At 41.7% G+C, this 18,617-nt stretch overlaps 1 protein-coding gene across 2 annotated transcripts in view; it reads right to left on the bottom strand.

The window, feature by feature from the left end:
- The window catches only part of KCND3 (potassium voltage-gated channel subfamily D member 3), a 425,142-nt gene that overhangs the window by 13,199 nt on the left and 393,326 nt on the right, over nucleotides 1-18,617 (bottom strand). For both annotated transcript variants that reach the window (XM_061632018.1, XM_061632020.1), the window contains exon 3: nucleotides 15,713-15,814. In XM_061632018.1, the coding sequence (XP_061488002.1) occupies nucleotides 15,713-15,814 (102 nt within the window). The remainder of the gene's footprint in view (nucleotides 1-15,712; nucleotides 15,815-18,617) is intronic.

The raw sequence follows: 18,617 nt of genomic DNA, 5'->3' as shown, positions 1-18,617 counted from the left end.
AAAATTACCCAACTGTATCATAGACTTGGGTTGCTTAAACCATTAGGGCAGCTCTGCCTTCTTATTTACAATCTGTAAATAAAGCACAAAATAGTTAATCCAGGTTGCATAGTCTTTTGTGGGGTGGGAAAGAAGACTGGAAGTGGTTGATTCACATAAATGTAGGAGGAAATCTTCCTGTTATCTGTTCTTTTCTACAAAGAAACATTGTAATCTTTGGTAGCAGAGGGTACTTGTGGTCTTCTTTCACCACTCAGCTCTGCCAACAAGCCAGTGTTTCTGTGCTGCTTGTTAATAATTGATTTGAGATGTGCACACAAGGTGTATGGGATCTCCAGCACTGCAAGGATAGCAAGTGGCTTCATCTACTTGAAATAACTGGAATCTCAGCCCACGCTAAAGGTGAAGAGCTGCAGTTGAGTAGATAGTTATATAGCTTATTAATAATCAGCACTTATGCCAAGCTAATATTTCTTCACAAGAAGTTTCACATCCCAATTGCAGTGAGAGATTAGTATTCATTTTTTCCAATGGGAAACAGAAGCTTTTTCCAGGTAATCATTACTGTTTCTCACCATTGCAGAGGATTTAAATGTATTCATTCCCCATTTTCCCAGGACTCAGTATCACTGTCATATCATTGGCAATCTATTATAGTTTAGACCACTGGGTCAAAACAACCACTCGAAAGCTACGCTAAAGGTAAAGCTACCGCCCTTTTTGCTATGGTTTCATGGATGTGCTTGTCTCAGATCCCAGAAATGCCTTTCTAAAAGGGATGGGTCCACAGCTCCATGGTAGAGCACGTATCTTTCAGTTGACTACACATTGTGGCATCCTGACCTTGCTAGCTAGGGCAACAGGAGTAGGAGCCCAGCAACATTGTGGAAGGGAATGGGAGGGAAGGCACAGGTTCCCTACCATTGAGTTAAAGGATCTCAGCTAATAGGACTGGGGACAGACCTCTATCAGAGATCTTGGAGGGCTGTGACCACTCAGACCAGAGGGGACAGTACTAAGCTAGGTTCATATGCATATATGCATTTTGACAATAACTTTCATCCTGAGAAAAAAAAAGGCGGGCTGTAGGCAGCTCAGCCTTATTCCTCTTGTTTAGCTATTACCTATTTTAGTGCAAAGATGATTCTACATCATAACAGTTGAGGTTACAGCCTTGTAGCTCTGCCTACATGTAATTTAAAACCCCAAAATTATCCTTACTAGTATTTCACTGATATGCTACTGCCTAACAGTTCAAAGAAGAACTCAGGAAGCTACTTTGTGCTGAATCAGATTGTTGGTTCATCTACTTCAGTATTGCCTACAGCAGAGTTCCCTAATCTGGTGTCCTCCAGATGTTGTTGGATTCCAACTCACATCACCCCAAGTCAGCATGGCAAATAGTCGGGGATGAAGGGAGTTGAAGCCCAGCCACATCTGAAGGGCACCATGTTGAAGAAGGAGTCTACAGAGTGGACTCTACACTGACTGGCAGTGGCTCTCCTGGGTTTTAGGCAGGAATCTTTTTAATCCTTACCTGTAGATGCTGAGGATTGAATCTGGGATCTTTTACAAAAAGGCATGTGCTGTGTCACTGACCATGGTCCCTCCTGAAAGGTGCTACAATGCTACTTGGGTCATGTCAACCACAGGTTGCCTCACTTCCTTCTCCATGCTTGCATTGTCCCTTTCCTCACCCTGAAAGAGTCCCTTGAGAGGCATAGCTGTGATGTCTGGGAGTTTCATAAAGCACCAGGGAACAAAGCATTATATCAGGCTGTAAAATGTGTAACTATGGTGAATATAAAAATGGTCTGGCGTTTTTTCCAGCAATTTCTCATAGAAATCCCAGTGTCCTTTATTGGCAACTTACCAGTTTTAGTTTATTATAACTTATCATCTTCACACAAAAAAAGATGAAACTTGAAAAAAACCAGACATTTTCACCTGCTTAAGGGCAATAAAACACATCTGCTTGTCAACCATGGGTGACCCATTTTCCTGGACTCATAAGGCAGTAATACTGTTCTTCTAATAACATCACCTATTAAAAAGTACCTCTTATGCCAGTCTCTGCCTGATAAACTTTTGTGTATATCACAGAGTTCCAGATTTTGTGAATGGGCTGTGCACATCACTTATCTTCTAATTCAAGGAAAATATAAAATCAGAGAGAAAGGTGCTAACTAGATGTTGACTGTAAGGTCTTTTTGATACACTGAAAATAGGATTCTTTCATTTTTCCTTTTCTGTGGCAGCAGCTTCAGAAACTACATGGCTAAGGAGTGTTTGCATGTGTGTGTGTGTGGTTAATTTAAACTCCCTGACCCTGAACTCCACCCCAATTTCACAGCATGTCTTCTATGATCACTTCCATCAATTTATTTTTTGCGTTTGAGTGTTTGGAAATTTCAAACACCATGAGACACATTAAATGGCAATTATGCATTCAAAGGAGCTCCTTAAACTTTGCTAGATGTTCAGTAAGAAGATGTCTTAGGGAATCCCTTTCCAGTGTTTTAAAACAAAATTTAAAATGTACTTGCTGTTGTTACCATTATCATGGTGTCACCACATATTGCTTTTGTTGGATTGCCATGCAGCACTTACAAAGTGTGATGAGCAATTCCACCTTCAACTACATAAATGTAGTATACTTTGGAGCTGAGAGCGATGAAACAATATCGGAGACGGCTTGAGTGCAGATGGAGGCGAACTCCTGATGGATGCAACCATGCACTGGTAAGTGCCTACACTAAGTTGTACTTAGGGGCAGTGAGGGCAGCAAAAAAACAATATTTTGCTGCCACTATTAAATCATCTATCTGCCGTCCAGCGGAGGTTTTTAAAATTGTCCGATGGCTATTATATTCTGGCCCTAGAGACATGGCCGAGTCATCTGAGGCCCGCTGCAATGAATTTGCTAGGCACTTCCAGGAAAAAATCTTTTGCATCTGCCGGGACTTGGACTCCAATGTTGTAGCAGTTGAATCGAATGAGGTATCCAGAGCACGGCCTTGTCCTGATTCCTTGGATGAGTTTCAGTTGGTACAGCTTGAGGACGTTGACAAGGTGCTTGGACTGGTGTGTGCAACCACTTATAGGTTGGATCCTTGCCCCTCGTGGCTAATAACAGCTAGTAGGATTGGAACAGCCGGCTGGGCCAGGGAAGTGATTAATGCCTCATTGCGAGAGGTAGTGGTCCCTGGCTGCCTGAAGGAGGTGGTAGTAAGACCACTTCTGAAGAAACCGTCCCTGGACCCAGAAAATCTTGATAATTACAGGCCGGTAGCAAATGTCCCATTCCTGGGCAAGGTCCTGGAACGAGTGGTCGCTGGCCAGCTCCAGACACTCTTGGATGAAACCGATTATCTGAATCCATTTCAGTCGGGTTTCAGGCCAGGTTTTGGCACAGAGACAGCCTTGGTCGCACTGTATGATGACCTTTGTCGGGAGAGAGACAGGGGGAGTGTGACTTTGTTGATTCTCCTTGATCTCTCAGCAGCTTTTGATACCATCAACCATGGTATCCTTTTGGGGAGACTCGCTGATTTGGGAGTTGGCGGTACTGCTTGGCAGTGGTTCCGCTCCTACTTGGCGGGCCATCTCCAGAAGGTAGTGCTTGGGGAATATTGCTCGGCACCCTGGGCTCTCCAGTATGGGGTTCCGCAGGGGTCAGTTCTGTCCCCCATGCTTTTTAATATCTATATGAAGCCGCTGGGTGCGATCATCAGGAGTTTTGGGGTGCGTTGCCATCAATATGCTGATGACACGCAACTCTACTTCTCCTTTTCATCTTTCTCAGGTGAGGCTGTCGATATGCTGAACCGATGCCTGACTGCGACAATGGACTGGATGAGAGCTAATAAACTGAGGCTCAATCCAGACAAGACTGAGGTGCTGTTAGTGGGTGCTTCTCCTGACCGGATGGTGGATGTTCGACCTGTTCTGGATGGGGTTGCACTCCCCCTGTAGGAGCAGGTTTGTAGCTTGGGAGTTCTTTTAGAACCATCCCTGTCACTTGAGGCTCAGGTAGCCTCGGTGGCACGGAATGCTTTTTACCAACTTCGGTTGGTGGCCCAGCTATGCCCTTATCTGGATAGAGAGAACCTCGCTTCGGTTGTCCATGCTCTGGTAACCTTGAAGTTAGATTACTGCAATGCGCTCTACGTGGGGCTGCCTTTGAAGAGGGTCCGGAAACTGCAGCTTGTACAAAATGCAGCGGCCAGATTGATAACGGGGACTAGGCGCTCCGATCATATAACACTGATCCTGGCTCGCTTGCATTGGCTGCCTATATGTTTCCGGGCCAGGTTCAAAGTGCTGGTTTTGACCTATAAAGCCTTATACGGTGCGGGACCACAATACCTGGTGGAACGCCTCCCCCGATATGAACCTTCCCGTACACTACGCTCTACATCGAAGACCCTCCTCCGGGTACCTACCCACAGGGAAGCTCGGAGGATGGTAACAAGAAAAAGGGCCTTCTCAGTGGTGGCCCCCGAATTATGGAACGATCTCCCGGATGAGGTACGCCTGGCGCCAACATTACTATCTTTTCGGCGCCAGGTTAAAACTTTCCTCTTTTCCCAGGCATTTTAGCATTTTAGTATGTGTTGAAAACTGTCTTGATTCTTCTGGAAACTTTTATATTTTTAAAGTTTTAAAAAGTTTTAAATCTGTTTATATGTGACCTGTTGTATTTTGATGTTGACTGTTGTGCACCGCCCAGAGAGCTTCGGCTATGGGGCGGTATAGAAATTTAATAAATAAATAAATAAATCTCCTCTGGAGTGAGTCACTATTCATTTCCAGAAAGTATTTATATGAGGCCATCCAATAGGATTGATGGTAGAGCCACAAGGCTGAAGTCCACTCTTTCTACTGGCTCACAGAGTGATTTTGTGCAGGAGCAGAGATTGGCCTTAATACTCTCAGAGACTGCAGTGAGGATGGCCTCATTGCCTGGCTGGGCTATCAGTGCTGCCTTATCAGATTCCTAACAGCCATCATCGCAAGCTTTGCTAAATTCCAGCATGAAAGTTACTTCTGTGTAGGAAACTTTACGACTACTAGATGTACATTATAAAATATAATCTAATGTATAAATAATCCTTCAGACATGTAGATTGCTTCATGTTCATATATTAGAAAGCTGTGGCCAATTGTGTACACTCTGGAAATTAATGCTGGACTAACTTTGTTTAGAAATAGTGCTCAGTTCTTGATCTTCATTGACCTTTGGCTTTCTTCCAGTTCTACACTATTATAACAAAGTAGTAACATTAGAAGAAATTCAATTGCTGGATAGTATACAGGAGATCAAACTAAATTTAATAGTCTCAATGGCTTGTTACTGGCCATTCATTTGCAGAACACCACTTTACAAAATAATCTCCCCCGCTCCGCACATAGAGAGAATATCACAACACACATACAAACCCTTAACAACATAGGAACTATTTGTCAGAGCGCCTTTCACCATATCATCCAGACTGAGCCCTGAGATCAGCAGGAGAGCAGTGCGTCTGGTACCACTGATGGGTGTGGCCTATCATGTAGGAAGCAGGAGGAGGGCTTGCTCTGTGGTAGTGTCCCAGCTGTGGGTGGGGACTGTGACATTACTGAGCTTCTGTTGCATGGTAAAAACTTACTTGTTTTCCCAAGCCTTTGGAGGCCATAGGTTGTATTCAATTAACTTTTACTTGGAGTAGACCCATTGAAATCAATGACCATGACTAACTTAGGTTCATTAATTTCAGTGGATCTACTCTTGAGAGCCAGTGTGGTGTAGTGGTTAAGGTGCTGGACTGGTTCGAATCCCCACACAGCCATGAAACTCACTGGGTGACCTTGGGCTAGTCATTGCCTCTTAGCCTCGGAGGAAGGCAATGGTAAACCCCCTCTGAATACTGCTTACCATGAAAACCCTATTCATAGGGTCGCCATTAGTCGGAATCAACTTGAAGGGAGTCCATTTCCATTTTCACTCTGAGTAAAAGTTATGTCTGAATGCAACTCCATGCTTAGTTTATTTTTTCTCTAGTCTTTTTTTGCATTTTACATGGATTGTTATTGTTTCATTGTTGGTTTTTAATTGTATTTTTATTTTTGTTGCTGAAAATCTTATTGCTATGTTTGTTTTGAAGTAAACCACTCTGAGGTCATTCCTAAGAAAAAGTGATATACAAGAATGGCAAATAAACAAACAAATTAATAGGATGCTGCCAGAAGAAATTTCCTGAATTTTGTATCATTCTAACAGTATGAAGACGCTCCAATGTTACTCCTACTCAGAGTAGACCTATTGCAATTAATGGACCTAAGTTAGTCATACTTATTAATTTCAATGGGTCTGCTCTGTGCAGAACTAACATTGAATACAACCCTAAATCAGTTGGGTCCTTATTTTGCAATTTCCATCACATATGCCTAACAAGCTTATGGAATGCTCATAGGGCTAATTAACTTACATATAGATCAAGAGCAGGGCCCATAGACAGAGCATATGCAACTCATCATATATCCAGTAGGATGCTCCAGCAGGAACCCTTCTTTTGGTGAGAGGGACTTGGACAACCAAAATCTCAGTTAGGAAAGGGCTCTTTACTACATGATTATCAGCTCCTGCCATGGTAAACTAGAGTGTAAATGTTAAAGGAAGTTGAAGGGACTGGAGACGTTGACTCTGATAAAATTCTTGAATTCTCCCGTATGTTCCTTTATTACAGTTTGGCGATGCTGATATTAATTCCTCTCTGCGTATTATACGGAGACTTGCCCTTCTTGAAAAACAAAGCATAAAAATGGAATGATATAAAATTGCATCAGGGTTTAACTTGACATTTTAAAACTAGGAGGTTAGTAGTTTTTGGAATAGAAAATTAATCCAGGACGTCTCATTATGGAAGATATTTAATGAAGACAAGAGTTTCTCTCTGCTGATTCAGAAATGTAAACAGATTGTTTACAGCAATATCTTCACAACTGAGGTCCTCTTTACAGGGAAGGGTTCTGATTAAGACCCAGCAAACAATCTACTCTGTAACTTGTAATTAAGGGAATAATTGATTTACTGTAAAGATTAATCATGTAATGCTTTCAGCTTCACAGTTTCTGAGCTTCAAAAAATGACACAGCTAATGTCAACCAACTCAAATCGGTTCTTTCAGTGATTAATGGAAGCAGGCAGCCTAAGCACTAGTATTACACAAGTGCTCACACAAGCGTGGCTGTGAATTTCAAGAGTGCATTTGAGCAGAGGATGTGTCTCAGGTTGCTGTAGGCATGTAAAGCCAGCCTCTTCACTAGCAGAAGAATATTTCTTGGCTGAAAAATTAGAGGTTGGGCCAGGATACCAAGACACTCAAGTTCTGCCTTCCCTCCCAATTTTCTGTCTGCCCAGTTAACTCCAGAGGAATACTCTAAGGCATTTTGTCATGCCTCCAAATACTCATCCACATTGAGTGTGCTACATCCACTTCAATACACTGTGGGTAGAGAAACACACTTGTGATTGTGCTGGCTTCATCTCTACTTCTCTTTTCTGAAGCCAGCGACACATGACTCTAGTCAAACTCCATCCCTTTTTGTTCCAAAACCTGAGTTCAGTGCATTTCTCCATGAAATCAGCTTGGTAAATCAACTCGTTGCCACTCCAAGGTGTGTCCAGTGAAAATGCTTTGCTGTAGGTTGGGCAGGAGAGCCAGTGTGGCGTAGTGGTTAAGGTGCTGGACTATGACCCGGGAGACCAGGGTTCAAATCTCCGCACAGCCATGAAGCTCACTGGGTGACCTTGGGCCAGTCACTGCCTCTCAGCCTCAGAGGAAGGCAATGGCAAACCCCCTCTGGATACCGCTTACCATGAAAACCCTATTCATAGGGTCGCCATAAGTCGGAATCGACTTGAAGGCAGTACACAGGTTGGGCAGAGACAGTGATTGGCCTAGTGCTTTGCTGTGGGCAGTCCTAAAAGGTCTGAGATCAGCAGTGGGAAGGATGATGTGTCCAGCCATGGGCAAACACATTTTAAACTCATTTTAAACTGAAACCAGAGAAAACAGCCTGGTTGCTTTCGAAGCAGCTAGCGAGTCTGCAGCCTGTGTTTCAGAATGAAGAGAGAGTTTTGCAAGCAGGGGGCAGGGGGGAAAGGGCTAACTGCTACATTTGATGGTATGGGTGACTTTAAGGTTCAAAAACAGCAGAGAGTGACACCTGAAAGACAAAGAAACTATGGAATAAGACCTGTAAGGTCACTTAAATCACCTGGGGAAATCCTAAATGTGGCACCATACCCTACAGAATACCATAGGTCTGGCATGTTCTGCTGTTGCCCCCTGCACTGTGGAATATGCTGTCCTCTGCCACATGTGAAGCAGCAACCACCAGTTGCTTCAGATGTCTTGTAATGACATATCTTTTTACCCAGGCTTGTCCTGACCCACAAGATTGGTCCCTATTGTATGTGTATGAATGCCCTCAATCTGTCTTATTTGCTTTTATGTTTTTATACTGTTTTATTAATTTTAGGCTGTATTTTTTGTTTTAACTGATATCATTTTTATATTGTATAGTGTACATCACTTAGAGATATTTGAAATATTGAGTGGCTTAGAAATGCTTTTAAATACATAAAGCAAACAAATAAGCGTTCATAGGCAAAGGTTTGTTTAGCAGATGTAAGAACTATTCACCTAGAGTCTGTCCTGCAAGACTCCCGAACATTTCTGGTGGCCAAACAAGGCAGAAAATGTAGGCTTTGACTCTGAAACTATTGACTTTGTACCATCTTTTAGCTGCAATTTAGGATTAAACAAAATGATGCAGGATATCCCAGTTTCATCCCTTAAGCGCAGTACTCCTCTTCAGAGCTCCAGCTAAACCTGGAACCAGGAGCCTTGCTGTTCAGGGCTTAAAGAGAGGAGGGGAAGATTTTAGGAGTGGGGGGAAGGAGGGACACTTTCTTCTCCCAAACCCCAGGCCTTCCCCAGCTATGCTACTTAATGCTAGAAGTCTCATATTTGGGGCTGGCTGTCAGATCCAAACCAGAAATTTCTCTTCTATAAAGCAGGGGCAGAATGGTTCAGGAGAAAGTGAGAGAGAATGTTTTATGTTTGTGTATTTATTGCATTTGCAGTGGCCTATGGCTACAGGTAATAAATATTTATTGAATCAAGAGAAAGAGAGTTAGGGAAAATATGCCCTTTTGTCTTTCTCCCTTCTGAAACGTCTCTATCTTGTGCACAATGGGCTTTTGTTGTTGTTGTTGAATGAATGAATCATTTATTATGGTCAAAGACCAGCAGCATATCTTGTGGTTGTTAATATAATGGCATCGGTAGCATAGCTGTGGAGAGTCAGGGGTTTTTAGACCCCTTACTTTTTTGGGAACAGGGCCCCTATGTCTCCAGCATCCTGTGATCCAATCAGCATGAAAGGGGAGTGTGTTAGCCACTGAAAAGTGTCTTCTAATATGTGCCCTTGCCCTTGCCCTTGCCCTTTCCTGCTGATTGGACCCAATCGGAGTGAAAGGAGGTCACCCACCAAGAAGACTTTTTCCAGTAGCTAACTCTTTTCAGCAGCTTTTTCGTGCTCATTGGCTCCTAGGGACATCTGTTGTTGTGGGAGAAGGCATTAACAAGGATCTCATTCTCAAACCAGCAGCAAAAAAAAAAAGGGGGGGGAAGGGAGTGGCGTGGCTGCAACTATTATGAAGGGACCCTGCACTTCTGAATTGGTACTACACTGCTGCATAGCATGCTTCTCTTCACCGCCATTCCTTTGCAGGATACTCAGCTCCTTTCCTCTCTCTCTCCCTGCTCTCTGTCCCACCTCCAACATATTCACATTCTCTGTGTCTCCTCTCTAAACTTAATTGGTAGACCCCCACAGTCTGTGTGACTTCAGCTTCCCTGAGATCCTGTCCCCCTCTTCTCCCTCCCCTAGAGCAGAAGTGAGAACTGCCTGTAGAAAATGGTGTGTGTGTGTTGTAATCCAGGATTTTAGTGTAGCTGTGATTAAATAGTAGCATGTCTTCCCCAGCTGCACGGTGGTGCAATCAGGGCACACCTTCAAGGGCTGAAGTCCAGGGCCCCTCTCAGCAGAATGAGCAGGAAGGCTCCCAAAGGCAGTAGTTCTGGCGTACCACATCATGAAGTAAATGAAATTATACAATTTACTGTCTAAAATCTCGTCCCCACTGTAAAACCATTTAAAGTAAGTGAAGCAATACGCACAAAGATCTAAAGAGGGCGCCCTCATAAAACCAGCAATTCCAGAGTTTTACATTGCCTGAGTGCATCATTGCTGCTTCAAATAAAAGTCAGCAGCAATGAGAGGAGTCCTCTTTTTAGCATTCAATGTGAATCTGGAAGTTCCATTGCCAGACAATGGGGTGATGAGTAACCCATACCTCTACACAGACTGTACAGCCAGGCCCCCCCTCCAGATCAGTGTTTTTTGTGGGTGTATTCTGCAACATTTATTTATTGTGTTTATTTATTATTAAATTTATATCCTGCCCTTCCTCCCCAGGGTAACAAACCATAAGTGATAAAACAATAAAGACATCTTTTAAAACAACTGATAATTGATGCAATAATTGTGCATTAGTGGTTAGTTTATGCTGGACCATTGGTGGGGGTGGGGGTTGAATTGGAAAAACAGGTAAGTGGAGGGATGAAATGGAGTATCCTGGAAAAGGAGGATGGACAAAGGGACACAGATGTAAAAAGGGTACAGAGAACCATTTCATGAACTTTGGAGCCACATTCCCATTGCCCCTGAAACTAGTAACTTTTGAAAACCTGACCAAAGAGGGCAGCACAGAAGTTGTTTTGGGGTTTCCTAAGTTTACAAGCGTGGTTCTTATTTTTGTTGCCTAAGCTTTCATAGCAAAGCTTCCTCAAAAACTCAATCCATTCGTTAATAAGTGCCAATAGCTTAAATGTATACCAAATGCTTAGTGTCCCTCTTTATTTCCAACTAGGTCTACTACTGTACCTATCCATCATCCTGAACTACTGGAAAAGATTACGTCTTGGTAAGCAAAGTAGAAACTCAGAGATAACTTCAAGATCTTGTTCCAGAAGTTGGTCCTTGAATTGGATGAACTCAGAGCTCTACTGTCAGAGTCACTGGAGGACAGTCACAATCTCTCTCAGTCTCAGTTCTGCTTCAGGAAAATGAGAACTGTATTGGCTGCACTGGAGATGGGTGAAAAATTCACTTTTCAGTTCACTCAGTTCATTCATGAGGATTTTTTAAAAAAAATTGAAAATTGCTGCAGAAATATGGAGAACTGAATTTAAGATTGGAAAAATGAGAAATTGTGAGGACCAAAATTGACAGATCTTTCCATTCCTAACTGGCACACAGTACTGGTTATTGCATATAGGACCAAATAAGGTCCACAGAGCTATACAAATCATAGTCATTATTGATTTATTTCTGTAATACATTCCTGGTATTGTATTTTATTATTATTGTTTCTGATCTATGCTGTTAGCCACTTTGAATAGTATAAGAGCAGTATATAATTAATTATTGGTATTTTGTTATGATACCAATAATCTCCAAATGTTAGCATGCATTAAGTAATCTATTTTCCAGTTTTATTTGATACACTTAGAAGGTTATGTCCAACAGTATTTTTGACACTGATCTATTTGGTAAATGTCTCTTAATGGAGATAATTTAGCAGCAAAGAAATCAAGGAACAACGGAGGAAAAAATCCAGTAAATTCTGCATATCTTTTTAAAGGTACCATGAAGTTTTAAAACACTGGGAAATCCTGGGCATGATTTAGAATTCCTGTAGCATCTTCTCTGTGGTTGTGTTGCTAAATCATCGAATCTTATTAACTCATCTGAGCTGGCACTTGAAGCCTGAGCCAAGTCAAGACAATACTGTGTTGTGTTCAATGGGTTCATTGTGTTTTACTAGCAATCTTTATTTCTAGGATGTATTTTAAGAACAGGAAATGCAACATTTAATGCTCTTTCCAGTGGGTGGCACTGGCACCTGCATCTAGCAGGACATAAGGCAATTGCTTGCAAGAGAATGGAAGGCTTTTAAGTACAGAATCAAGGTCAGATATGGCCAATTGCTTGACTGAGCAAAGGATACCCCTGCAACTCCTCACTGAATGTATTTATAAAAGGGAAATACAATCTAAGGTTTGCTTATAGTGATGGCTACCATCTTGTCTGCCACAATCAGGACTGAAGGTGGGTCCCTTGCTCCCCCAACAAGTCTGGCATAGCCACAGTTGGAATGCATATTAAATGAAATATCCTGGTACTAAAACGGAATAAAAATGATCTCTGTGGAATAATGCAAAGGATGCATTTTGCTTCCATTTTGAGAACCTACGCTCAAGCCTTTTAGTGTTATTGAAGCATTACTTTCCGCAATTAGCTGGAAGCGGAATTAAAATAGAAGCTTCACAGAAACGCTCAGTATAGTGCTATGTTCTTCAGCTATGCCTTTTCCAATGACTAAGATCCTCCCATAACATTTACTCACAAGTAAGCCCTGTTCAGAACTGGACTCCAGCAATGCTAAGTTTTCTTTTTATAGGTTCAGTCAATTTTGTTACTTCTTGATAAGCACGGATGGAAAATCCTATTAATTGCTCCTTTGATTTCATCTCTTAATTGACCCAGGTCAGTTTCTGTTTCCACAGTAGGAGAGGAAAGCTTTACTGAGTGGTTTCTCTTATTTTTCATCTTCAATTTTTAAAGTCTAACAACACTATTTTTCTATAAAAATGAAAAAAAATATTGAGAGAAAGCCTCTTTCCCTTGGAAAAACAGAATCTGACAAAGGAACAGTTAAAGCTGCAATCCTATGCCCTTTTACCTAGGAGTTAGCCCTATTTTTATTTTTTGAAATGTATACCACCTGGCATAAAATGTCAGAGTTAGCATTAAAAACACACCAATAAAACACATATATGCCAAACAGTAAAACAGACAGATTAATATTTAATCCAATTGATAATAAAAGGCCTAGGGGAAAAGATACATTTCAGTAAGTGCCTAAAAAACAGCAGTGTCAGTGCCTACACCAATTCAGATGGCAGATGATTCCATAGAGAGATCAGTTTGGTGGAAAAGGCCCTCCCCTACAGGACCACAAGCTGGACTTCTGCAAGTTGTGGCACAATGAAGAGGACATCATTAGGTGACCTCAGTGACTGGGTTGGTTGGTATAGAAGACTCACCCTCAGATAATTTGATCCCAAGTTGTTCAGGGTTTTATATGCTAACCCAAGAACCTTAAATCTGGCTTGGAAGGGTACTGGCAGCCAGTGCAGTTCTTTCAGGAGTAATGTTACATAGGCGTGGTGGGATGATCATCAACAAACTAGTCACAGCATTCTGTACTAGTTGCAGCTCCTGGACCAACCAGCCTTAAGGAAAGTCCCACTGAAAATTCAATGAGGCTGGGCAGATAACATACATACTGTGCTTTTTTGGTAACAAATGAGATACCAGTACTCATACCTTGATAAAAATGCTGTAGGTACCAGCACAAAATGTTTGCCAAGGGAAGCCAAAAAAGAGGTGCCGGTATTCCATTCCAGGAAGTAATATCACACAAAAAAAGCTATATATATATGGACTGTACTTTAACAGATATATGGTGCTTTAACAGAGCGTACTCAAACGGCAATTCAAAGGCTATTTACCCCCTCACCCATTAAGCAGTAAAACAGGCTGGGCCTGCAAATAGGAAGTAATTAAGTAATTAATTTAAATGTAAGGCACAGGAGCCTTTAAAAAACTCAAAAGAGCTTTAGAAGCTAGCTTTGCAATTGTTTTATTGCAATAACATAATCTCCACGTTTTTAAAAATATAGGACAAAATGGAAAACAGAACTGCAATGATTTGACAACAGTAGTGTCAGGATATTCTGTAAAAAACTAAGTAAACAAAGGATGGCAATTCTAGCAAAAAGGGCAACCCTAGGTGGTCACTGTTTGAATCTGGGATGGAATTAATCTCTCCCTCTCTCCCAGGATTGATCATTCTGAGAGCATTCATGCCCCAACTGTGGAATGAACCAAATGGAAATTTGGCAAGTGAAATTTTTCTTACCTGCAGGTGCAGAGATTGGAAACATTGCTTCTGAATTTTGCTTCTCAACCTACCATGTTTCAGATCACTTCATGCTCTCTTGAATGGCAACAGAAGCACATGCCACAATTGCTTTTTTAAGACTTCAAAGATGCCCCACAGAATCTGTGATTGTTTTCACCTAAATATGTTGCGTCATTTAGACTGATGCAACTTTAAAATGGATAATTAACTAAAGTGAAATACATAAGAGTATGCCATACTAAAAAAAAGGGAAAAAAGAAAGAAAAAAATGCCCTAGTCAAGGCAGATTAAAAATGAACCAGGGCTGGTGGGCAGCAACTGAAGAGAGGGACAGGCTCCTAGGCTTTCAACACATTTTACAACTCAACCTGATGCTTCATTAGTAAAGGGATCCAGTATTTTTCTCTGGAAAAGTTGACTCTGTGTTGTATCCTTTATTGGCTTTAAAAGCAGCAAGCATCTCTCCTACTTGTATATAAGAATGGTATCCAATTCTCCTTTTAAGCATATTTTCTTGGACACAAGCTATAGCTGCTATAGGGATGCCTCCAAAACTGATCCCCGTATAGCAAATGATTTCCATCCTATGGCTGCGCTAGGGAGAATAAATCAACACCACATGAAGAGTGTTTGTCTCCCTGCTGGATCCTGCTGGGAGCAACTCCAGGTTCTTGTTGGAAGAGCGGCAAGAGCAACTCCTGTTTGGTTCTCTTTGCATTCCTAAGGGAGGATAGAGAGAGGGTCCTCCAGCTGGCTAGGTTGCTTTACTGGTTGTCCCCTGTTTTGGTGAGGCTCATTTGACATTAACATGGAACAAAGCCTTTAGTCCCAATTGTGTCAAATGTTCTTCCAATAGAAATTCAGTGAGCACCCTCAGTATTAACTTTTTGATTTTTGCTGAAAACTTTTCTATGCCACCAGGCTTATGCAGACAATTAGGAAAACATCTTCTGTACTCATTAGCTGATGGTCTGTGATTATAACTTTTTATGCATTTTTATTGTATATGTATAATTGTGAACCACTTTTATATTTTATGAAATTATAGATTTAAAAAACCCTATAGATAGTAATCTATAGACTCATCATTTTCTAATGTAGCATTCTTCTTCTTCTTGCATGCACATACACACAGAGAGAGATTTAACTCCTTCCTTAGAGAGCCCATTCAATTGCTGAACTGGTCTGAGAGTCCAGAAGCCCTTCTAAATGTTTAATCTGAAGCTAATGCTTTCATAAACCCCAGCGAGGGACCGACTAGTGAGTAATATTTCTACCTTTTCCCATCAACATTTATGGCAAACTAGTCCAATTGAAAGTCATGCTGGTCAAGGATCTGACGTATTGATACTCTTTGCCTTTCTGTCATCATTAGAGGGCTAATCCTCTGCTTTCAAGAAAAAAGCCCAGGAAACTTCCATTGCAGTCCTTTCCTTTAGCAGTTGTATTCCAGCTACCTACATTTAGCACAAACTGTAAAATTATAGTATAACTAGTACAGTTCTAGACTGCCTGCAAAATTAACATAGAGCGTGACAATGGAAGAACAAGGGGTGGAGACACTTTCAACAGTCCTCTGAAAGGGTTTGCTTTTCCTGTACATACCGTCAACTCCAGTGCTTCGTTAAGGAGGCCATTGCGCTTACTGTGAAGGTAGGCGTTGGAACTGCCAGTCTTGGCCACGCGAATCCTGGCCAGCCGGGCTTTCTGGAAAAGGAAACAAGGTGGGGAGGGGGTTAGACTTGCATCCATCATCAACCTTGATTTCTTTCTCTTTTTTGTCTGTGAAAACCGTAAGATAGCTTCGTTTTTTATTGCTTCAGAAGAGATATATTGTTCATACATGTTGACAGTTTTATTTTTCCTACATTTTTTTTAAAAAAGCTTGCTTCTACAGATTCTTGTTTCTGAAAGGGAAAAGCTTTGTTAATTTTTTTTTTATAATTGTGTGGTTTATATTCATGGAAGAGGAATGTGGCTGGAGCAAGAAACCCATGGGGAAGGGCCATAGCTCAGTGTTAAAGCACCTGCTTTGCATGCAGAAGGTCCCAGGTTCAATCCTTGGCCGCTCCAGGTACAGCTGGGAATGTCCTCTGTCTGTAACCCTAGAGAGCTGCTGCCTGTCACTGTGGAAGGCAATACTGAGCTAGATTATCCACTGGTCTGACTCAGTGTAAGGCAGCTTCCTGTGGTCCAGTATTTCCAATGGAACATAAGACTGTGGGTGGGATCCAACTAACTCGTTCCGTCAGCGCAAGGCTTTCTGCTTGCGCAGTGGTATTTTCTCTCCCTGCATACACCACACAGTATCCCAAAATCTGCCCCGGAGGGTTGGGGAAATTCCCAGAATAGACTTAGGGGGTGTGATGGAGAAGGAGAGGAGGGGTGTTTCGTTGCTCAAGTGGAAATCCTTGCAATCATGGAACAAGTTAGTTGAATACTGCTTTGTGTATTATTCCAAGTCCAACGTTCCTGAGGCCAAATGTCATCAAGAGGAGCTAGATGAAGATTATCGAATCCTGCCTCAGCCTTATGCTCGTTGGGTGACCCGGGTCAAATCAGTACCTTCCAGCTTCATTCTACTGTTTACTTGGAATACTGATTAGCTACCTCAAAAGGCTATTGTGAGGATGAACATGATAAAAATTGAAAGAAGTTTGCACATTTTGCTGCAGTTTTGTGCACACTAACTGCAAGTAGTGACAGTTACTACAATGGAAACATGCATAGGATTGGGCTGTAAGCCTGTAAGGGTGCAGTCTTTAGCATCCATACTTTATTTATTTATACTTGTTTTTTTAATCTGCTGTTCACCCAGGATGGGTTACAGCAATATAATCATACAATTAAAAACAAGTAAAAGAAGTATAATGGTTTATTTACAATTATAAAAACAAGTAAAACAATTCCAAGCAAAAGCAGCACAGAATAGATTAAACAGAACAGAAGAGTTGAGTCCCACAAAAATACCTTCACTGTAAAAGGCCAGGGTGGAAATAGCCAAAGAGCTGTAATAGCACAATCCCTTACTAGGACTATCTGAAAGTCAAAATATGACGAGCTAGCTTTTTGAGTTTCACACATATTTTCAAAGGGGTAATGGCTGTTGCTTCTTTTATCCCAGAATGCTTTGCACTTGGCACAAATTAACTTCATTAGCCTGTGAAGAGTCTCTTCCATAAATCACCACATTGTTACATAAGGGCCTTCATCATGCCCTGCAGTGTCAACAGCATCTTTTACTCTCAGGGCCAGCCCTATAATTAGGCAGAGTAAGAGGTGGGCACCTCAGGCAACAGATGCTGAGGGCCATGGAGCAGATACAGTAGTGTGTGTCACATGTCCTGCCCTGTGTTCTCTAACCCACTCAGGTATAGTGGAGGTGTTTCCCATTGCCTGTGCTGAAGTAACATTAAACTGCCGTCTTGGTTCTATATATGGAGTGGGTGGAGGCGCCATCTTGTTCTAAATGCCTCAGGTAGCAAAAAATCCTAGGGTGGTCCTAGTAATGGTCGACAGGGTGGTGCAGGCAGGGCAGCACTGCTGACCTGCCTTCCCAAGACCGAGCATCACTGCTGGTTCCTGAGAGGGAAAGGGGGAGGTATGGAGAGCTCAGTGTGGTGCAGGCACAGTGACAGAAGCATCAGATTGGCTCCACCGCCATGCCCACACTGTGCTGTTCTTCCTGCCCCTCAGTCCTCTCAGGAACCAGCAGCGATGCTCGATATTGAGAAAACAGGGGAGCAACACTGTCTTGCCTGTGTCGCCTTGCCACCTGCTACTTCTGTTTCCTCTTCTCCTCTCCCCTTTTTTGTTTAACAGTCTGTATGAGGAAGACTTATGTGTAGCTCATTATATTATTATTATTATTATTATTATTATTACTGTTATTATTATTACTGTTATTATTATTAAACTTATAACCCGTCCTTCTTCCCAGTAGGAGCTCAGGATGGTAAACAAAAATACTAAAAACACTCTAGAACATCATAAAAACAGACTTTAAAATATATTAAAACAAAACATATTTGAAAACATATTACAACAAAAACATATTTTTAACAAAAGCTTTAAAAAATCTTAAAAAGCAATTTTATGCCTTTCAGTTGGTTGTAATCAAATAATTATGTCACAGCTGCTGTTGGGATTTTTTCCCAAAAAGAACAAAACTGCTTTTTTTTTTTTTTTTGGGTTATAACTAAATACATTTTTCATATTTTGATTTCTCCAAGACACCAATCATTCTCCTTTCCTCATGTGTATTAGGCTCCATTTTCTCCTGAAACTCAACCAGCAATTTAGTGGTAGAAAAGTTAAGCTGCATTTCACTGTGTTTTCAGTAACTGGCTTTGATGGTTGCAATCTTTTGTGAAACATAACATTTCAAATTCAGCAGCACCTTTTTGGCATGCAAACTGTACCAGTGTTGCCAGGGTTACAAACCCTCTATCTCTGCTGATTGCAGGCACAAGGCTTTCTCTGTACCCTGAAGAGAGGTCAGTTTGTTCCC

The sequence above is a fragment of the Rhineura floridana genome, chromosome 6 (genome assembly GCF_030035675.1).
Source record: "Rhineura floridana isolate rRhiFlo1 chromosome 6, rRhiFlo1.hap2, whole genome shotgun sequence".
Classification (NCBI taxonomy): domain Eukaryota; kingdom Metazoa; phylum Chordata; class Lepidosauria; order Squamata; family Rhineuridae; genus Rhineura; species Rhineura floridana.
Note: the sequence above shows the minus strand (reverse complement) of the source record. Positions and strands in the feature narration are given on the sequence as shown.